Genomic DNA, 23,508 nt, shown 5'->3' with positions numbered 1-23,508 from the left:
GAACTGAAAAGGCAACATTCAGTCCTGGTAAGTGACGTCCCAAGAAACTTAAGGCAAAACATACTCCGAAAAAGTGAAGCTACTTTTTCCCTGTGAGGTTAAAATTTAGAAAATCTCTGGTTACTGTGCTCTAATAATTTTAAAATGTCTATATTATGAGTATCTACTATTACACTATACTTATATTTCATAAAACATACCTTTTCTTTAGGGGGAAAAAGTCCCTGTTCCTGCCATGTTTGAGAGATTTGGACCCTTATTTTCTGAGAAATTAGGCTAATATTTACAAATGTTTTTCCAGTTGTCACAGTTCATTCAATGCAATCGTCCCAAACTTTCTGAAGGACTGGTTTTGTGTCTCTGCCAATACCCAAAGGATTCTAAGACACAGTATTACTGCCAACACCTCAAGGATATTAAAAATTGTAGATAGCTGTGAAACTATCTGTAAGACTACCCATTTTACTTGAAGATCCAGAAAACCTCCAACCTGTGGATTTCACTGAGTCACTGTGACAAGATAGAGCAGCCATTTCAAGAAATTAGTAAAATCAGCGGTGGAGGGTTGTCTGTTAGAAATCTCTGCTTTTAATTTCTTAGTATTTGCACAAGTCTGACAACTGCATAGCTGCACAGAGTTGACCCAAACTGTAATATAAACTAGGCAAGCTTTCCACAGAGTAAGTTCAATATGCTTTCCATTACTTCCCTTTCTAAGATCTGATCCTGTTTTGCTTTTTGTTACACGGACTAGTCATAAATTTTGGAAAATCTTCTTAGTTCTTTTCCCACACTTTACCCACCAGACACAAGTTTGTCATCCAAAGATGACAACATATAGAAAGAGTAATTTAAAAAAAGTGTAACCTATGTGCTTAAGGGATGCTCTCTGAGAAAACTCACCTCACCCTACCCTGGGACCAGACAATCCCAGTGGGATGGGGGCACATTTTGGAAAGTTCACATACCACCCAGGGATAGGGAGACCCTGCTGTTTCATGGCACCCCAGGCATTTGCAAACCAGTTTGCCTGATCACTGCCTTCTATTGTTTCCTGAGATAAGCAGGGCCCCAGTGAACAATTAGAGCTTTCAATAAATAATCTGTAAGCACATTCATTTGATTTACTGTTATTTGATACAGCAGTTAGTTTCAATGGGGCACTTACTATTGATCACTTAAAGTACTACAGACAAACATGAAACACTTCCAGAACTCCATGGATTATTACTCTTTATCTGCCACTCATCTGGGTTACTTGTAATGGTTGTGAAATTTAAAATCAATAACAACAATTAGCGTTTGTTATACTCTGAGGAATGAATCATGTGAAATATGTTTTGTTACTAAAATGAAATGCTGGAGAGCTTGCAAACAGGAAAGACTCTTGTAAATAGCAAAATTCTAAAATAATTTATCTTGGTATTAAACTGACCAACAAAGGGGTTAAAGAAAATTAAAACCAGGTATTTTAAATGCATGCTGAAGTATACAGACAGTTATAAAAAAGTATCAGTAGGATTTTCAAAGGCATAAAACTTTAAACAAAACTGGTAAGGAAGATGCATCCAAGTTTTCCTTAGAAAATTTCACTACAAGACCTACAATTTAATATTCCTTGACGTCTACAGAAGTTTTGGGGTTTTGATCATGGCTGGGCTTGCTCCTATGTAGATACAGGAAAAGCTCTGACTCCTCTTCCAACTAGCTTTTACTAGAGATTGTCACAAAAAAAAAAAAAAAAAAAAAAAAAAAAAAAAAAAAAAAAAAATAAAAAAAAAAAAAAAAGTATGTAAGAAATTAATTCAAACTGAAATTAATGAAAGCTAGAAACAGATTTTCTGGTATGTATGTTGAAAAACACCTTCTCTCTTCGGATTCATATAAATAAGTTGTGAATCTAATGAAATGGATGGAAATAACAGTATTTTGAGATATCTGCTAAAGTCATAATGCTACATAATTAAAATGCAAAACAATAAGAGAAATATCTTATCATTAAACTGTAACCAGAGCTCTGTGTGAAATCATCCATTCAGAAGACTTATTTTTTATCAATTATTTGTTATTTATCTGATGTAAATATAAGAAGGTCTAATTAAAATGTATGACTCCTTATGCAGTTTATTGTCATTAAGACCAATGAAAGCATTCTGAAGACCATAATGAAATAATTATGTTTGCCTTTAAGAATCCTCTTCAACGACACATGGTAGTACCACACTAAATTAAAACATCAGGAACTAAATTTCTCTTGCATCTATTTCCATTTTCACTAATTATACCCCCAAGCTTTCCAATAGACCAGGCCCTAAAATTCTTTTGAAGCTGAAACAGCCTAAGGAACAGCAACCTTTTCACAGTAATGGACTTTGAAGAAGAAACAAAGGTAACGCAGCCCTGGAAGGATTAATATTTCAAATACAGTTATCATGTGAAAATATGTGTTTATTTGAAAAATGGGGAAAAGATTGTTGATAAAAAGCCAAATATGTGTTCCAAGGAAACCAATACTCTGATTTAATCTCATTACATTGCGTCATTCCTTCCTAACCTCTTTTTGTCAAAGTATTTTCTTGTTCTGCACAGAAATCCAAGTTAGCAAAAGCATAACAAACACAGTACTGCTGGGCAGTGCCAGTGTACCATGCTGTAACTGAGCTCTGATTTCACATTTTGGTGAAGGTGAAAACAGCCCCTGTGAACAATTGCAGTGTTCATAATGGACTCCATTTCAGGGAGAAGAGAACAGCTATTTTCCCAAACTGCCTCCAGACATGCAGTGCATCCTAACACACAGCTCATGTTTTAACCACAAAAGTCTTCCAGGACCTCACCAAAACACAGAGAAAGGAAAGGATTCGGAGAAGGAAGAACAAAAAAAACCAAAAAACACAGAAGGATATGAGTCAGCTCTGACTTCTTGCAGGCAGCTGAAGCCTTCTTTTCAAAACCTCAGGGAGATAATGGATCCTTCTTGGTGTGGTGTCAGAAGTGAATGTGGCAATATGCACAAAGCATAGAAAGATGAGCAGTTCACATACCTAACCTGTATAGCACGTGACTATATGTGCAACTAGAAAAACACAGCTGGAATGTGCTCTCCAAATGGAGAGAGGAAGGCAGAGGTTCACCAGGGGATGAAGACTTGGGAAAAGTAGCCTGTTAGCCTCCCTGATCAAAGACACTGAAAGACATAGGTGATTTGCCATTTGCTCTGCATTTTACACCTTAGTGTTCAAAGTGTGGAGTGAAATCAGAAAGATCTTTAGGAAGTCCAAGACTTTCCAGCTAACTTCTAAAGAGGATTTGTCATATACCCTCCCTCATCCAGTAACTAATAAAATTTCTTCCTCAGCTGAATGAAAAGAGGAAACTCAAACAACAAAGCAATGCTAAGGATTACTCTGGAAGATGAGGGGGAAAAGGAAAAACCTCTTCAGACCAAAAGTTGAAAGGCAGCAGCATGAACAATGGCTTAAAACCAAAGAAAGAACCCCCAAGCTCAGGACCTGATCTTAACAATAAAAAAGTTCAGCCATGCGTGGCATTTTAGCCAGTCCTTTCACTGGTGCCCTAAGCCAAAACCCACAGGCTGGTGGATCAGTGAGGGTGGATCTCTGTGAAGGAGGGAAAGTTTGTAGAGAATTTAGCACCTTTGATTGGAGCAGCCCAGAGAGGAGTGGAAAATCCTGAGAGTCAAGCTTTGAGGGGCACAGGCGTTTCCCTGTGCCTAAGCCAAGGTCCTGGGGGGAAGCATCTGCCTGCAGATCCCCAGCCCTTGCCCAAGGGGAGGTCCGGGTGTCAGGTATCGCCAGATGGCACTGTGACACAGTTTTCCAACTCCTTTTTCTTCATGTGCGAGCGAATGTTCAGTCTTGGAAAGACAGGCAACCCTGGTCTTCTTGGGAGTTTTTGAGTAGAAGATGAGGAATTAAAGTGGCAGAGGAGCCTGTTTCTTGCCTCGGGCTCTGCCCACAGCCAGTCCCTGAACAAAAGTGCTGGAGGCTCCGAGACCCCCAAAAGCCAGGGCAGAGCTGCACTGTGCCTGAACACCTTGGTCCCAAATTGGAATTTTTGAAAAAGTACTTGAATCAACTCAGATGCTGTGACATTCACTTATCATGCAAGAACCTAGAAATCCTCTTGGTATCAGCCACCAGCTGGCAGAAGAGTGATTCTGGTACAGGACTGGAAGATGAAGGAACTCTCATAGGAGATGAGATACACACCTCTATATGATGTGCTGCTGTGTCATCAGCCAGCCTGGCAGAAAGGACCAGCAGAGTGGTTTAATGGTCACTTAAGAAATTATCTCAAGCTGCATTCACATTAAAAAAAAAAAATAAAAAAAATAAAAAAGCAGGATTCAAGAGATTTTTTTGTGTTCTTTAACTGTTTTGATGGGGTGGGCTTGTTTTGGGGTTTTTTGGTTGGCTTTCTTTTGATTTGTTCAGGTTTTGTTCTTTTTTTGTGGGAGGTTTTTGTGTTTGGTTTTGGGGAAGTAGTAACTGAACCATTTCTTCCACTGTTTCTATCTTTCAGACACAATGGCTTTCTATAATCAAAGCACCCACTGAAGGAAATCTGTGTTAAATCAAAATGGTTTTTGTCTCCAGTTGGTGAAACACTGGTCAACATGTTTAATTGTTCCACATCTCTGCTATGCATCTTTAAAAGAAGAATGATCCTTCTTTATTTTTAAGAGGAGATGCTGGATGTTCATTGTGCTGAACATCCAGCACAGTGACATGAACTTTTACTGGTATTTCTTAAAAGTATCAGTACAAAAATACACTAAAGGCTCACTCATACAACCACTCTGTCTCTGAAACTCTTATTAAAATCGAGGGTGTAGAGTTGAGTGCATTTAAGTGCTTCACTAGATAAGGCTGTAAAAGACAAAGACATCCTTAATTTGTCATTTTATTGTTCAAAGATCCTTGCTAAAAATACAATGTGAGCCTAGAGAAAAATATTATGGTTCAATGGAAAGAGATCCTCCAAACCATTAAAAGAAACTAAGCGGTGCTAAAAAAATCTCTTTGTTGCGAGACATTTCTCTGCTTTTTTTCCTAGGGGATGCACTTAGAGGGTAAGATGTAAGTCACTGAAAGTGCATAAAACGGAAATCCTTCCAAACTATGGATGGACTCTAACATCATGTCCTTAGCAGTGAAGATCCAGAGCCCTCTGAGAATTTATAAATACTCATTCAAGCTTTAACCTATTAAACCTATACAAGTGTCACCTGCATGTGTATATTTAACTTACATCGTTTTATAATATTCAGTTTACATATGGCATAAGCAGGGGAAAGAAAAATCACCTTGTCCAAGGAGAACAGAAGGTATATTTTATACTTTGTGTCTCGGATTCTTTAACACAGACTTGCTGGATTATATTTCCATCTCTCTTAACAAAAGTATTTGAAGAAGCTGCAAGGCTCAAACAGAACACTAAAAGAAAGTGGGGTCAATTATATAAGGGCTAGCACTAGTTTGTTGGAAGTTTTTTTCCTACCCACTCCCAAATAAAGGGACAAAGAAGTGAACATTGTGGGAATGTGTTTCTAAACCACATGATATCCTTATCAGATTGTCATGTACAAGGGAGGTTCTCACACAGGGACCTCATGCTGGTGAGCTGCCCTGTCACATGATGCAAGTTCTACGCTCCTATTCAGATTACTAAAATGAGCTGAAGAAAGCTAGATTTCCCCTCCTCCCTCCCTGCAAATAAGCAAAATGCACAGTGACCAAAGTCATATTAATTCACTGCCACTGGGAAAGCAATCCTGAGCAGCTGCAAATGATAAGTGAGTATATAAAGAAGATAATCTAGCTATTAAAATCTATACCACAATTAATATCTGCTGAGCAGATTTTACTGCAGAGAAGCAAACAGAAAATCAGAGAAACCTGTGAGTCAGACAAAATATAAGGAAAAAATTCAGTTGATTTGTAAATTTATGGAAAGACTAATGTTTTTATAAGGAAGTCCTACTTTGTCACATAAGTGTCTCTATTTTCACTGTTGATGTTGCGAACACTGTCATTTAATTACATTTTCATGTAGTTTGGGGGAAGTGGAACAGTCCTGTAAACATTTTTAATATTAAATGAAGGTTTTAAATAGTATTTGATCATTCAAATATATGGCCTCTTTTAAAAAGTGCTGAGGGAGCTCCTAGATGCTCAGCATATTTGGAAATGAAGCCATGAAATGTGGATTTAAGATGCTAACTTTAGGCTACTGTTTCTGACATTCTTAACTTTTGAAACACATTTGTTCATGCAATGACAAATTAATAAAATCCTAGACCTTCAATTATTTTAAAAAAAGACAGTTTAAAATCCACGGGTTTGGATGCAATTTGTTTACAGATTACAATCAGGAGAAACAGCTAGGATTACTGTGACCAAAAAACTGCACAGAATCATTTCCACATCATAGCAGTTTGTTTCTTTTATATCTGGAATATGGTTCTCATAAAAAGGTGGCAGCAGTAAGACATTACTCCTGGTTTGCCTGCTAGAAAATCCAGTTTTGTTACCCTCTTGTCTATACTTTTTCCTGAAGCACAGAAAAAATTATTATTCTGTTACTTTAGAATAGTTTTGAGCATTTTGTGGCTTGTATTTTTGTGGTTCCATTTGGTTAGAAAGGGGTTGGATTTCAGCAAGAAGTGGCATGGGTCACAGTGCATGGGGACAGACTTCATGCACATGAGCAAAGGTCAAAATCAATCATAGCTTTGTATTTCCAGGCCTATTACTTTTGGCAGTTTACCCTGCCAGAAGGGGCTAAAATATTTGCTTCCCAAAAGGAGTAAACATCAATAGGGGGCAGGAATAGAATCAGCTTCTCAACCACTCGGCAATGAGAAATGAGGGTAAAGGATCCCCTCCTCGCTGCAGCCACTAAAGCCATCTAAACGTTAGATGCAATATTTTCAGCAAAAAGTTGAAAGATTTCACAGCACAGTGACTTGAAAAGGACAATAGGCCTATTTAGGCAATTATATTATGCAGGCTTTGTTATTAGGCAGCCCTGCTCAGCCCCAGAAAGTCTGGATAATCAAAAGTGTCCAAGTACAGGAAGGGGAAAAGTACAACCCCACCCTCCCGCACAGCCGCTGCCAGGACCTCTGGATTTGAAGGGTAAAGTCTATTTACCGAAGTTCCTTGGCCATTTTATACATCAACTGATATCCTTCCTCGTGGGGCTGCGTGCTACAGCCTAGCAAAGCTCTGGAAAGCCCTCTGAAACCACAACTAATTTGGCCCCAGCCGCCCGCCCCTGTAAATTCGCTGCTCAGAAGCTGCTGCCAGCCCCCCAGGCAGAAACCGTGAGGGGAGAGGGATGTTCCCCCCGGCTCGCACGCATACCAGGGCCGGTCCCCACGGCCAAACAGATCTGGAAACTCATCACAGCTGTGCTCTGCTTTTGAGGTCTCAATAGGACGGGGCATAGCGTGGCCGACCGCGGCAGACAGCAGTCCACCGAGCACAATGTGCCTTTCACAGCCCCGCTCCCAAATCTAAATGCTGGCTGTGTAACACAGCCGCACTTCATCGGCTGCGTAAAGGGCGGTATATAAATCAGACCTGAGCAAAACCAGTCACTTGGCGTGTTTCGGGGAGGTGGGACCGTAATCCGCCGAGCAGGGCGCCTCGCTCCCCCGGGCAAAGCCCCTCGGCTTGGCCGGGCTGCGGGGCTGGCGTGACGCACACATGGTTAACAAAAACCGCTCAGCAGTAAGTAGGGATTTAACTGGATGTGAGGATGACTAACTTCGCTGTCTGAAACACTATCTCCCTCTTTCAACTCCTTAACTTCACCGTAACCCTCTTCAAGGCATCGCCTCAGAAGCCTGGCTTTGTTCTGACAAGTTGCACCTTTGCTGCACAGACTCATTAGGCAAGCAGGGAGTCACCCAAAGATACATTGCTTTTCCTCCAAGCTTATCCCACCCTGACTTCACCAGCGAAAGCCTCTCATCATTTTTGTCTGCAGGAGTTTTTGACAGTGGTGCGTGTCCATTAGAGTTTTCCTGTGCCAGCAGCCAAATCAGACTAACTGCATCACAGTCTACGTAGAGAATATTTTTCCCCTTTCAGTTATTTTGGAAGAAAAATATCCCCACACAATTATTATTTATTTTTTTTTATGAAGTGGATCAGAAACAAACATTTTTTCATCACATATTTCAGAGCATTAAGCTAGACATATAAAAATTTAAACAAAGACTCTATCCCTAAGCAAATCAGTCCTAGCCATTTAGCTGTAAAGTTTATAGAGGAACTTCAAAGAAAATAACCTGGTTCAAACAGATCTTGCCTTCTGGGCACTAGCAAACACACCTGCAGCAATTTGATACTTGGGAATGCAGATTACAAGTCCTTCACTTCAAAATGTTTGTTTTTTAATTCAGAAAGATGAAAGAAAATAAAGTAGTGAGCTTTTTTTTTTTTTTTTTTTTTTTTTTTTTTTTTTTTTTTTTTGTGAAACACAGATGTTTCCAGTACTTGCAGAGACAGAATCTGACCCAAACATCACCATAATCCAGAATTTTGAAGGAAAACGCATGCTTTCGGGAGTCCTATCTTCATGAACTTTCTGAAAGTTAATACCCGCTAGCTCCTCTCTAGGCAAACACTTCCTACCAAACTGAAATAAGAACTGTGTACTGTATATATGTGAGCCTCGACATCCCAGAGTGTTCCGCTGCCATGTCCAGAACTTTTGATTTCATCAAATTTTCTATGCTTCTAACCCTAAGGAAATGCAGGAGGCAGTAGTCATCTACTTGATATAATTAGCTGAAACACTACATACTGCCAAACAAACTTACTCTTGTTTTGGGCCTGCTCATTTGTTTTTTTGCCTGTTTAATTAATGAAGACTAATGAAGACTTTTTTTAATAGGCTTTTCCAAGGTCAGATCTCCATTCTTTGCAGCTCCTCTCTCAAGACCTGTCCTGTTCCCACTTCCGCAGTATTTAGTTAGCTCACGTTTCACCAAAAGTTACTGGTTTTCTCTCAGTATTTGTTGCCACTGCACTATGAGGGAGCAGAATATTCTAACTTACTTAAGAAACGATAAATTACTCATTCTTGCAATCTTAACTCTTTTGTCCTCTTAAGAACTATCCTTGTCTAATTTAATTATACTGACCTGATTTTTATCTTACAACGAAAGGCGCGAGAACAAATTATGATTAAAGTTGGTTCTAGTCCCATTTCTGAGTCCACAATTTTCTTTGCAAACATATCATCTCATTTTAAATCAACTATAAAACAACAATATAACTAGAATCACATAAAACATAAACTCACATGAGTGCAAAATCAGGGGGATTTTTTTGCGTTCTTGTAACACACCGCGCAATATACAGTGGCTAACAGTTGCGTTGCAAACCCAGGGCAGGTTTTTCCTCCCACAGGGGAGAGGAAAAAAAATACCACACAAGTTAAGGTCATGTTTGGGTTGCGTCTTATCCTCTATTTTCACTTTGCAGACCCTCATGGACTAGAAAATTCATGATGCTGCAGGAGTGCACTAGCTTAGTGAATTGTAACAGGATTAACGTACGGAAGATGTGCTGAAGTTGGAGACCTACAGCATTCTGCCCTAAACCCTGCAATGGCCAATTTTGCCAGCATTTCAGTTGAAACCCTGATGCTGTCTGGGATTGTTACTGGCCTGCTCTGAGTTTGCACTACCCATGTACTATTCCCTCAACAACCATTTACCTTTTACTCTACAATCATGTCTCTATCAAAGCAATATTTCTAAGGCCTAAGGCAATGGCTGCAGGTGTACTGGGGTTTTTTTGCAGAGCCAAAAATTAAACAACAAATTAGACCAAAAAAACCCTATCACACGTCCAACAATTACAAAATTAGATTATTATTACATTACATCAAATCACAAAGGTCTTCTTAAAAATGGAGAAATAGGAAATGCTAAAGTTAGAATAAAATATTGCTATCTTTGTATTATAAGCACTGGAGCAACCTTTAAACTATTAAAAGCTTTTTGGACCACAAAAATTCTGATTCTGTCATATTTTCACAAGATGCAAGACAAAAATCTTACACTTTGAGAGAATTTTAGTATTTCATAATTCGTTTGTTTATTTACTCATGCATAAACTGCTTACACTTTCCTCAAAACTGAAAACAAAATTCTGCACTAAGATTTCAAACAGAAATCTTAATTTGGACTCTAACTAAATTGTTTTTCCACATTTCTATACCACTAACTTTCACAGTTCAAATTACAGCCACTGTATTATGATTCAGGTTTCAGCCCGATTTTCAATGCCCATGCAGGGAAGATTAATCCTATTGCTCACAAAGTTACAAGACTGGATTTCTGAATACATTTTCCTGTATTTTTATTTGCTCTTTTAATATGAGTTTCTTTGATTAGCTAAACTTTCCTGTTATCAACACTTGTCTCTTATCACAGGCCCTAGGCAAATGACATATTTACCACTCATTCCATTCTGATAAGGGTAATCCTGTGTTTAACTTGCCCAAGAACAAACACCATATATTTTGTTTTTAAGAATCCTGCTTCTAGGTATTAACAACATACAAGAGAAAGAGCAGGACATTTTAAAGCCAGGAGTTATTTAAAGAATATTTTGCAAGTGTAAGCTTTTAACGACAGAATATATGCCTCCTACTCCAGGAAAGTTTATTTAATTCCAAGTTTCCGCAATATCACCACTGAAGTTATACTGAAGTTTAAACCATGAAAGAAGGAAAATGCTTTTTTTAGTAAAACATCTGGTTTGGATTTTTGTTTTTGCTAACTGAAGCTCTCTCCTAGCTAGTAACACTATTTTGAAGTAAAAGCTTTGTTTTTGTTTGTTTATTTTGTTTGAAGCATTTTGAAAACAGTGTGAATAAAAGAAATATCCCATGCTGAACTTCACAGTCTCCTTTTAATTGTAAAGACATCAAAACATTTGCAGTGTTGTAGGCTGCTAGTCACTGATTTTTACAATTCTGTTTTCATTACTCAACCCACACAAATGTCATATGGTGTCTGAAAACTTTTGAGCCGAGTGAAACACACCATTTCACCAGACACTCCTAAATTTATTTTTCAATTACCTACTCCACCCCTTTGAAATGTCGAGGGGAGAACTCTTCTAATTCCTAGTTAACTTTTTAACATACCGCAGAACAGAAACTTCCAACAGCATTATACAGTTAATGGTGTACTGAAGTGTCCGAGAGCGTGCTAAAAACATTTTGATAGATAGCCAAGTCATTTATCTAAATCACCGTCAGAGCAGTGAAGCATCCTGCAAGCTTTTAAGCATAGTATAAAGTGATGTTTTCTGGCAGTTTTTGTCATTTCTCAAACTCGAAACTGGGGTGTTAAAATACTGCTATTGTTTATCATCTATATATTTCAGCAACAAATCAAGACCCTATAACATAGCATCACATTTTCAGAAGTGTCCCACCACTAACTCTCACTTCTCTGTTAACAGTGCATCACTGTCTGAATCTCAAGGTATAGAAATAATTGATGGTTAAACTCAAAGGGTGTTCACAGTAAGTAGTTTTCTAGCAAAACAGCAACTTCTTAGAGCAACAAAGTGAAGAAGAAAGGTGGCAGCAAGGTCAGTACAAAGAAATATTGCCTTTTCTTCGGAAACTTTTAACTACTGTCTGATTTTTGGAATGGCACCTACCCACTGCAGTCCCACATCTTTGCAAGAACTGTAGAGATCAACATTTTAATTACTTGGCTGCTCTGCTAAAATGCACCACGAGACAATATGCATCCTGATTAGCAAATGTGCTACAAAATTAGATTAAGGAGGGGGGGGAAAAAAAAGCTACCACAGAGGTGTTATGTAAATTAATCTTTCACTGGTTGGAGTTTTGCAAGTATTTGCTGTATTACATTACGATTTTATGTGTTCCTGTTTGGCTCCACAACTGTTGTTAGGATCAATATGGCACATGAGAAGGGATAAACAGAAAGAAGTCCGGTGCTTCTTTCCTTTTTCCTTTCTTGCCAAAAGGAGAAAAAAAAAAAGCTTGCAAACCACATTTTGCACAAAAACTCACCCCACCCCTCATTACCTCTGCGCTTAATTACCAGTCTTTCTTTTTTTAAATACATGCAAGTAAATAAATAAAATAAGTAACAACAACATCAACAATTATAATAATAGTAATTGCTTTAAAGTGGAAAAATAACAGTTGGGACCTACATTGAGCACTGTGCCGGTGTTGCCACTCTGTTTGTGCCAATCCACTGAAGCATGCTTTGAGAGCCTTCTCCTGGAGCATGCAGGAAGACGGACTCGCAGTGTAGAAATCCAGCATCTGAGCAGGGCTCACTGCTAGAACGTCCATACAGTCAAACATGATTCCCCCTGCACAGAATGCCTGCAAAAGTGCTTTCCTCTAGGTGTGGAGGAAAATGGCACATAAAAGTACACCCAACTCCATCAAACTCTGCCCCTTTTTTGGCACGTAGGCTGTTGGTCTTTTTCCCAGACCAGAATCATGAATTATGACAGACAACACGGCTAAAAGCCTGTAATTGATCCAAATGATCATTTACCATTTTCCAGGCTGCCCAGCCAATCCAGCAAGATGGGGGGATGCGAGCGGCATTCCAAGTTTTAGCTACCATCAATTTCCCCCCAAAATTTCTTGAGAGTCAGTCCAGCTCCTGGGGCGCTCGCCGGGTGTGTGCCGCGTCCCACGCCGTGCCAATCGCCCACCTCCCCGGGATAAAACAGCTCCGGTGGAGGCTCGGGATCCCCCTCGGCCGTGAATAGATGCTTCTGCCTCTGAACAGCTCACTTCCTACTACTTGTGTCACAGGGAATGAAAGATTGAATTGCCTAATATATGCGAGTGAACTTTCCGTGAACCCTTCCCAGGCTGCTAACCTTCAAATGACCCAAGCGGTCTGACATCACCAGCTCCCAGGATTCTCACACGCCTTCACAACTCCCAGCAGCCCTGCAAAAAAGCCAGGCAGGCGGGCGGGCAGGCAAAGGCGAGCCCCAGCCCTGCCGGAGTCGCCCCGCGGCCGCCGAGCGGGCGGGTGCGGACGGGGAGCGCAACTTACAAAAAGATCCAGAAAAATAAAGCGATTAAAAAAAAAAAAAAAAAAGCCAAACACAACAACGAGGAGGAGGGGAAGGGGGCGGGAAGTAAAACAGCGGTGTTCTCAGCGGCTGCAGGGAACGGAGAATTTGAAAATTCCAGCTCAATTTGCTGAAAGTTCTTCTGTGCCCCCCTCCCAGCCTCACACAGATACACACACACACACACACACATTCCTTTCCTCCCCGGAGAGGCCGCGAGCGAGGCGCAGGCGCTGCCGCTATTCCACAGCCAGGGACACGGGCTTCGCCCCAGCTGCTGGGCTGGCGGGCTGGGCTCGGGAGCAGCCTCATCCTGGCGCTGCCCCGACACTCGCCGGCGGGCACCCCGCTCAATACCACCCGCAGGGACTGTGGCCAGTGCCAGCCCCACTCCCAGCGGGGAATCGCAGGGGCGCATCCCCTCTGGGGGCGGGGGGGCGGTCAGGCCCCATCTCCCCGCACCATCCGTCCCTCACACTGGCTCCGAAGTCACCCAGCGCTCCCTGACTTCCCCGATGGGGCAGATTTGGCACTGTCCGGGAGGGTCTGTCCCCACCGCTGAGCCCAGGGCAGGAAGCAGCCACGCATCCCCTCTTCTCCCTCCCCCGCCCCGCCGCCGCCGGGTCCTGCCTGTCTCTGATTAGCAGCGAGGGGCTGGGGCCGCTCGTGTGGCCCCGGAGGGGCTGTATCAGCTTTCAGAGGGCTAATGAGCCCCAGCTCCCCGGGAGGGGAGAAAGGCCACGAGCTGATCCGTGGGGAACAGGACCCAGCCCATGGTGCTGGGCCGGGAGACCTCCCTGGGGCAGGCGGCCCCGGCCAAGCCCTCACAGCCCCTCCGAAGGCAAGGGGCCGCTCCCACCAGTAAGGTCCGTGCTAAACCACACTGCCGTCAGCCCTCCCTCATGGCCGCTCTAGGTGTCAAAGGCTTCCCAAGTCCGTGGCCACGATGCCACAGCCAGCCCTGTGCGGGCCCACGGCTTGCATGAAGCCAGCAGAGAGCTCGGTGATTTTTAGGTAGGTAACTACCTTCTCAAACATCTTGCTCACCGAGAATGACTCCATGGAAGCTTCCACCAGTTCTTATTCCTATGGACAATTTAAAAATTAAAAACAACAGCCTGGGAACACTCCCTCCGCCCCAGTGGGAAGGATGTGAGCTCAATAACCACATGCATGCTTTAATTTTAAATGAATAAGCCAAGCCACCTCAGCCCCAGCAGTGAGCATCATCCAGGAGCAAGGCACACGGGAGCCTTGCTTCCCCACTCCAAAGCAAGCTCAGGTGCAGAAATTAGAAAATGGAACACTTGATTATTGCCCATTTCTTGCAAAGCCCAAGACAGGACATGGGCAGAGAGGGGCACATGGAGCAGGCATGGCACACCACTGGTGACCGTAAAGAAATGCTGCAGAGAGACTCACCCTGGGACCTGCGCAGCCACTTTAATGGATGTGGTGTCCCCTCTCCACAAAAAGTCCTTTGATGAACCGAAAGCTCTCTGACAATGCCTGCAGATTGTATTAACAAAACTTTTCACACAGATTCAAGAATTTAGAAAAAAAAAGAAAAAAAAACAAACCACAAAACAAATCCCCCACACAGCACACGCACTTGTTCTCTGAAACTGATATACCCACATTGAAAACCAGCGGCCAGCAAAAAGACCTGCTGCAATCTGGAAGTGAATCCTTTTGAAGAGATTAAAACAAAAGCTTTTCTTAGCCTCCTTCCCCCCTCAACGGGAGAGCTGTAGTTGTCCCTGCAGCAGGCATCCTCTCTTTCCCTCTTCCCTTCAGGCAGAAGAGTTACAAATGCTGGAGTTTAACAGCAAATTCTTTTAAAAGAATTTTTAAGGACTTAGCCCTTTGGGGTGTCCTCCCCCAGCCTGAACTCCTGCAGTTGAAGAAGCCCCTGACACTCTCTAATCTAAAATTTATGCACAGCATACACTTACTGAAAAAGCCATCCTTCAGAGAAGGTTTGTTTAAACTATTTCAGCACAGCAAAACAGTGTTTGTTGCATGAAAATAGCCAAGTGGAAAAGTGGCTAAACTTTTTTTTTTTTTTCTTTTTTTTAAAAAAAATCTTGGCTGGCTACATTGCTACAGTTTTGTTTGGAATAGCAAAACTAAATTAACAGACAGTTATTTTCTAACCAGACGACACAGGATGCACGAGAAACTTGGAATACGTAATGTATCACCACAAAAATAACTGGAAAGGATGACACAAAACACAGTATGTTTTTTTCAGTCTCCAATTTAGGGAGAAAACAGCTTTTTGTGGGGACCAGGGTTCTTGGAACAGTTTAAGCTTATGCCAAGAAAAACATGTTGCCTATGTGAGTTAAAAGTAAACAGAATCAGACAAACAGAAATACAGTTACGCTTATCCCATTAGCAGTCTTATAGTACCATATTCAAAAATAACACTTGTTGGTTGTACCTCAAAATGTACAGTGGCAACTTTTGAAAGTAAATGTCGGGAAGTGATGCTTAAGGGTGTATGAATTGGAAAAGGACTGCTTTTTCTCACTGTATGAAAATGAGCCAGGTAGCTCATCATGCTTTGTTACAAATAATAGTTGCACTAATGCTTATATTTATTATTAAATGCACATGAAATTTAAAAATTCCTCAAACAGCCCAATGGCTTGCTAACACATTTTTTCTACAATACAGTAACCTATGCATCTCTTATTTCACTTTGAAATAGCACAATAATTGTTTTTCTTCAACAGGGTATCAGGAAAAGCTACATTCATAAAATGGGGAGTATTTTCTAACTTAGATCAGGACTAATAATAATTATTGTGCTAACGAATAGTCCTCTAGTTCAAATGTAATGAAACCTTAAACATTGCCACATATTTTAAATGCCTACCCAGCGCCCATAGAGGTGTGAGGAGGCAACAACTCTCCAATAACTTTGACTTTGTCCATGCAAAGAAATTGTGGTTTCACTTCAGTGCTTTGATCTGTTTTCTCTCAGACTGTGATAGCAGAAACTTTACAATAAACATATTCTTAGCTATAAGTGAAATAAAAAGCACAAGTTCAAGTCAGAAATCTATTTCCTCTGGTGTTACTGTATATTTGTCAGTGTGACATAGCACATTTGAAACCCATAATCATAAAACAAAAATTTACAGCCAAGGTTTAGGGTCTACATCTGTTTCTCTGTTTTTTGTACTGCAATTACCCACTGGACAATTCAGAAAGCAGCACTATGAATCATGTACTGCACACATGGTTGTGCTGGTCACTTTTTTGTTAGTACAAGAGGCTGAGGATGCCATAATGTGCTTCACTGAGAGAAAGAGAGAGCATTAACTAGAATTAGGATGAGTGCACCAGGCTCTCTAATAAAAATGACTTTACTAGAAGCAACAGAGCACTTCTGGAACATTACAGGCATATTTATAGGATGGAAAAATTAAGAAGTGCATGCAGAAATTCTCCCCAACTAAGTACCTCAGGGGAAGCAGACTTTTTTTCCTTTTGCATGCATTTTACTATTAATCAAATGTAGCACTCTCTTGAAACAGTTTTGACAGCAGAGTAAATGGTTACTAGTGAATGATGTGTGTGTTTAAGCAGTGAAAGCAGAGACAAAGTGATGTTTTCTTCTACTCCCTAGGCAAGAGCTGACACTAAGCTTGCTGCCTCAGCTTTGATACTCACAGATTCCTTTGTGTCAGTTGCTGGGAGAATCACTGGCAGTTCACTAACCCTGCCTCACACACAGGGGCTTTGATTTTTACCTCTTCATTGACGATAGATGTTAATATGAAACAGTACTTGCCTGCCTCGGCAGTTTTTTTTTTCCCTTCCCCCCAACTGGTGATACAAATCTGAAAACCTGAATTCCCCCTTCACTACATGTAGTTTTTAGTGTTGAAGGATGTTTTCTTCATGTCTCAAGTACATGAATGATGTCTAAAGATTATGGGGAGGAAAATTCACTAGGTCACAAGAGAATGGCTGAATATTTAAAACTCTAAGGTAGTCCTAGGAAATGAGTATCAATTGTGAGCAAGAATTGCCCTGAAGAAAGTAAAACAGTAAAATTACATTAAAATGGCACAAATGACATGGTTAAAAACACGAAATACAGTGAAATTAAGTAAAAAAAGGGGTTTCTTCACTCCACTATACACTACCATGCTCAGCTTGCAATGACCGAAACAGGAATTTGCACTAACAGGAAGAATTATCTCAGGCCTGAAATATAACAGCAACTGGCAAAAGACAATTCAGTGCAGAGCAGTATTTTATTTTAGATGGGAAAAGCAGAGTTAGTCATCTCCAGACCCAGAACTCAGGCATGCAACCAGTCAGCGAATCACTTACTGATAAAGGCTTTTTGTCTGTTTGAATGAGTGGATATGTATTTGTAAAGATGCCTTTAAAGCTGATTGCTTAACTTAAAGGCTATAATAATAATTCATCTCCACAAACGTGAGCCTACAAACATGTTTCTTAGTATCCATACAATCCTTTGGCCTGGAGCCAGGGGAAGAGGACTGCCCTACATGATAAAACTGGAAGTGTATCTGGCTCAGCAATCCATTTCTAAGAGTGACTGCTACTAGATCTTTCTAAGGAAAATACAGGGATCCCTAGTGATTGGCAAAGTATAACTCACCCATAGGTCTTCTAATAGCCTATTCTCTAACAGCAAATCACTTGAGCATTAAAGCATGAGATCTAATATCCCTTCCAAATTTATTTTTTTTGGTAACAGCCCTGCTATTCTAGATAGTTATATATAGCCAATGTCTTTTGGATTGTGATAAACTTGCAGCTCTGCAACACAGATGTAGATAGTAAGTTATTAGGCTTTGATATAAAGAAAGATAACTTTTAAAAAACAGACAAACAAACAAATGAACATTGTAAAAGTCATCCACATTGCAAATAAAGGAGAGAGACCAAACTGCACCTTTTTGAGGCCCCAAAGGCTGATTGCTGCAGGCTCCTGAAAGGTTGGCAAAGAGGCAATGACATCATACACATGAAGAGGGGACAATATGCATTTTTGAAGGATATAAAAAGAAAAGAACATTATTAGATTAACCACTGGCTACATACTGAATCTACACTTGCTGTTTATGAGGATCCTGCAGTGCAAACACCACTGCTAAATGGTTGCCAGAAAAAAATCAGAAGTGAGGAAAAAAAGGTTTGTTTTCTTTTTAAATGACTAGAAACTGCTGTTTCAAGGTTTAGCCAAGAAAGAGATTTTTACTGCTAGCCTATAAATCCCTCAAAACATAGAATTATAATGGAAATGCTGAGGTAACTGGAGTGCCATGCATGGCACTGACACATTGCATTATATAATCCAGGGAGAATGAAGGTTGGGAGATCTATAAAACCTAAGTAGAATCAAGATGTATAAAAGAGCAGAAGAGCAAGTAGAAATATTGAATATTAAACTGCAGAGAATACTACTACTAACAATAAAGTTTCCTATATGCTGAATATGTTTATGGTTGGCTGAAGGCAAAGGAACACAGAGCTCCATTAAAACTAAAATAGAGATTCAAAAAGGTTGTTCAAGTAACTACTTTGTTTCTGCCTTTTTTAAGGAGGTAGAAAAAAGTTTCCGAAAAAAAGGATAGTATTACCTGATGTTCTGATATCCTTAAAGGTGTCTCAGAATAATAAATCAATAATCCAAGAACCTGCAGACTAAATGTGAGTTCCAAACATAGACATCTTACCACCCTAGCTATAACCAATATCAGAATATAAACTGGGACAACTGTACTTCTTCTACAGGTTCACTAATTGCAGCTTAAACTCTTGAGGAAAAGTTAGCCCTGATGGTTATCTTCCAGAAGAAGACCAAAGTTACCAAGCAGTGACTGGAACTCAAGCTCAATACATATATATAACCTAACAAAAACTAAAACTGTACCCAAACCCTATTTCATCTAAGTCAGATACAAGCAGCATTTAAGGCTTGTGCACCTGCACTGCTGACAAGGACAACCCATATAGAGGGATGGCAGAGGCCTGAATTATTCTGTAGCAGGAGATGAGATGGCTGAAACACACTTGAGCTCTAGTTACATAAAGCCCAACGCAGATTGGACTGGATGGAAATCGCAATACATGAATGTAAATTTACATGCAATACATGAATCTAAATTGCAATAGATCTGTGCTTGGCAGCTTGACATGTGTATTCCTGACAATCCAGTTCCCACTTAGCTAGTTCCCAAATCTACATCAAACACTGAAAGAACAGCCCAGGATCCTATCTCTGGGTATCTTAAAAAGAAGAATGAAGGGGTGATTGGAAAATGTGTTGGCATAGCTACCTGGCTAGCAGGGGTAATGACAGCAATGACAATGTGGTGACATTGCCTGAAAGCTGCTGGTAATGACGGTCATCATGGCAACACCTCCACTCTGCCTGTTGCCCTAACACACTGTACTTTCACACCTTTGTTTCTGTCATGCAGATGTGTTTTCTGTTTGGGATCAGCCTGTGTAAATTTTTGCTGTAAATGAGGTAGAATTACCCAGAAACTGAGGTATATATTTAGCAAGTCAATGCCTGGTTTCTTTTGTAGAACATGTGCCATCAATAATGTGTGAATTAACTAAGGGCATATCTCCTCTGAGGGACACAGTTATCACTGTAACTTTATTGATGTAACCTGAAAAGTAAACTTTACTAACGGGGTCAGTTTTACAAGCATACAGGTTATCATAATGTAACTACTGTTGAGCAGGTAAGGGATTCTGTATATTCCTTTTATACTACAGTAACTGGGCTGTGACAGGTTACACTCTTTCAAAAAGGAACAACTGCCTTCTCACCTACATTATTATACCAATGTGACATTCAAACATAGATGAGATGTCAGGAAAAGTCAGGCTGGGCTGGACCTCACTTGCATTCAGAACAAGCAATGGCACCATCAATGGTCTCTAAGCATGTGGTGGTCCCTCAGCATATCAGGCTTGACAGATCTATAAAATTATCAAATTTTATGGTTTTGCATAAACTAGACCAAAAACTCTTCATTTGGTTATCTTGACCTTTCTTCTGATGGAACAGTTCTGCACAGACCTTGTCAACACACTGAAAAAAAAACCCCATTTCTTTCAATCCAATCAGTTTTAAGCAAGCACCCTCAAGAACAGGCTTCTCATTAATGGGACACTGATCTTCCATGTATTGTTACCAGACTATTAGAAAAACAGACTTACTTGGCTTCATATGGAGACATGGGAAGAACAATGTGTGTTCTGTCTTTTGCCAAATGGCTTTGAGATCTCACCCTTACTGCATCCATCCATTCTATCTTTGGCATGAAATATGCCAAAGGGTACTACAAAAGGCAGGGCTGTGGCCAAGCTCTAACAAGGAATTATCAAGATTGTTGGATGGGTAAAGTAAGCCTGAATCTATAGAAGCTTTAGTTACAAGAAAGGCATATGCACATTCCCAATCCTGAGAAATGTGTTGAAGTTCTCCTTAAAAAGTACAGCAAATTCTTATCCCCAATCAGATCTTAAATGACAAGTTGGTTCATATATGCTAATTAAAACTTTAAAAAAGTTAAAGGTCCACCTATTGTATTCTTAAATTTGTCTAAAACTTGTTAGGGTTTTTTTTAGTTATGTTTTTTTTTTAAACACACTATGAGCAGAAGGGCACACCACTGATACTAAAGCCTATTCTGCTAGCTGAACAATGCAGGAACATTATGTCACTCAGAGGTAGAACTTCACAAGCATGCAAGAAAGACCAAGAGCTTTGCCAACACAAATATCAGACAGAAACTCACTGGAAAAAATGAGGCACAAAGATCTAAGTGAAGTGTAAAACTTACTGAGACTTGAACGACATGTTGACAGATACCACTCCACTCTCTTGCTTCCTATCAGAACCCAACAGCCAAAGCAGAGATTCCTAAGCAGTGTTTTTACAGGCTAGGCTTAGTCTCTCTCTCATCTTATCAGTAGCCTTCAAAGGGACTGTGGGTGGATCTCCTCCAGGGAAAAAAAACAACCAACAAAAAACCCCTCAGAAGTGCCACCTCTTCCATACCAATATATTGGCGCAACCATAGAGGCTTTGCTTGAGCTGAGAAAACACACCTGGCTCTTCTAAAGGAGAAATTAAAGAATTTGTGCTTCAGCCCTCAAGCCTTGAGTGGCCTTAGAGAAGAGGAATAGCTAAGGAGAGAGTCTAATCAGGATGCAGGGAAAATCAATACTTGCTTCTTGAAATGCCTTAGGCAGGAAGGAACAGTTTAAGGTTGAGACATTTTTCTGCTCTTTCTGTGCAAGAAAATGTGCTGAAGACTGAGTGCACAGGTGAGAACACAAAGGTAGGAGAAGGCTTTCAGGTTAAAGCGATCCAAAACATGTTATACCCTAAAGTTCTTTGGGAAATTTTATCTTTTAAAAGTTTCCTAGTTTTGCTGCATCAGAGGTCTTTCTATACACAATTCAAAGTTGTCCAAAGTAACATTTTCAGGGATAAAAAGCACACCATTGTACTGTTATTTTCTGACTTTGGTGTGGAATACAATTATTTAAGACTCAGTGGGAGAGTATGAAAGGAGCAGGAGTGTAATTCCAGTTCAGGAAAAACTCCAATAACTGACAACAAGTAAGAAACACAAGATAGATGCATTGTATTGTAGGGGTGAGTCCCATTGGCTGGAAACTCTGACTCTCCCAGCAGGACTCAGTTACATAGCAGCTCCTGAGGGCAAATTAACCCTTTCCCAGTTAACATATCTGGAATGATTTAAGAGACCTTTTCCTTCTCCTGCTACAGAATAATTTCATAGGTTTGCAAAAATGATTTGGAAAAAAAATGAGTTGAATGCTACCAGGGTAAAAGCAAAGCTATCTGACTCACCACAGGATACTGATGATACAAGGAACAGAGAATGCAGGGAGTTCATATTGGTCTAAATGATATTTTATATCACCAGGTATTGTGACATGTAAACTACAAAATGTATTTCTCATCAAATAGTTCATACTTAGTCTGTGGGGACCCTATCCAGACTGCACATATCAAGTACCAATAGTCTTTCTTACCCAAATTCTGCCTACTTACTGACTTCTGTCTAGATAATTATTGAAGAATTAAAGAGTCCTCACCTGGCATGGGCAGTACTTAATTAATCTAAGATAGAATTTTTCACCATCAGAGAATGTGTTGCTTCCATTCAGAATTGTACAGATTGATTATTGTAAACTCTGAAATAACTCTTGCAAATTTTATAATACTGGTTTGTTTTCTTCTAATAGTCCTTTCTAATTACTGACATCAAGTAATTTGATGAATTTGGGAATATCTATTTATTTCATCATAGCAATTTCCCTATTTTGTTATTAGAACTGCATTACACTTTGGTGTAAACATATCAAATGTAAGCACAAATACACTATACTTTTAGCATATTCTAAGAACTATTCATGTTCTTCTGGTAATCAGAGATAACAAAGTTCAAGTCTTAAAAAAAAAAAAATCTAAGACAAAGACTCCTAAAGCTGTCTATTTTTAAAATGTTAGAATTCAGGTACATTAGTTTTCTCCCTTGTAAGACAGCTAGACTGTCCCTGGGGACCAGGAAGGGCACATGTCCTCATTCAGGGCATCCCTGGTGTGGTCACACGTCACTGCTTTGAGCCACAGCTGCACACTGTTAGGAAAAAGGAGTTACTACGTTTCCAGAGGAGAAAATAAGAGATCAGGCTGATGTGATATTACATTTACTTTTGACTGTCTTCTGGTCACAGTAAGTGAACTCTGTCTACTTCCTTTTCTCTTTCTGTTTACAGGCAGAATTGGACTCATGGTAGAAAAGGCATTAAGCAATATTTGGAAAGGCAGGCACCAGTGACACTGTCCCAGTTCAGTCAAGCAGAGTTAAGACTACACCTTTCCCTTACTCTGCAAGACCCAAGGACACTCTTACCTGAAGGTTAGAGGAGAAAAACCTTGAACCAGGTCATCTTCTCCTCCTCTCCCCCCACCCACCGTTCTCACACAGCAGGTCCTGTAACACACACCTCTCAACAGCATCTCTTCCTGAAGTAAAGTCACTCCTTAGCAGCAGCTCCTCAGTTCCCATTCAGATCAGTCAGAAGAAACCACAGTCCTGTTAAAGTTTCTTTTTTCCTTAGTTGCTTTAAAAAATAGGTAACCTTTGCATGTTACTGAAAGGACTATCTACATAGTTAAGATATGCTTCGCTTTTCTAAACATTTCACATTCTAAAAGTTCATCTGCATTTTCTTTCTATGGTTTTCATACATCACTTGCAAATCCAGATGGGACAGAAAGATATAACTTAAAAATCTATTTATTATTTACTTT

The 23,508-nt window shown here is 40.2% G+C and overlaps 1 protein-coding gene across 6 annotated transcripts in view; it reads right to left on the bottom strand.

Annotated features, from left to right (window-relative positions):
- RARB (retinoic acid receptor beta) overlaps positions 1–23,508 on the bottom strand; it is a 319,504-nt gene that overhangs the window by 77,924 nt on the left and 218,072 nt on the right. Inside the window, exon 1 of one of the 6 annotated variants that reach the window (XM_033511909.1) lies at positions 14,565–14,580. The exons of 3 other annotated variants lie outside the window; for them this stretch is intronic. Coding sequence is in view for 2 of the 3 variants with exons in the window: in XM_015618171.3 (XP_015473657.1) it covers positions 12,252–12,408 (157 nt within the window). In the remaining variant the exon portion in view is untranslated. Of the gene's footprint in view, positions 1–12,251; positions 13,072–14,564; positions 14,581–23,508 lie in introns of those variants that run through there. 2 more of the 6 variants (XM_015618171.3, XM_015618170.3) reach the window with 2 other exon arrangements.

This window comes from Parus major, chromosome 2 (genome assembly GCF_001522545.3).
Source record: "Parus major isolate Abel chromosome 2, Parus_major1.1, whole genome shotgun sequence".
NCBI lineage: Eukaryota > Metazoa > Chordata > Aves > Passeriformes > Paridae > Parus > Parus major.
Note: the sequence above shows the minus strand (reverse complement) of the source record. Positions and strands in the feature narration are given on the sequence as shown.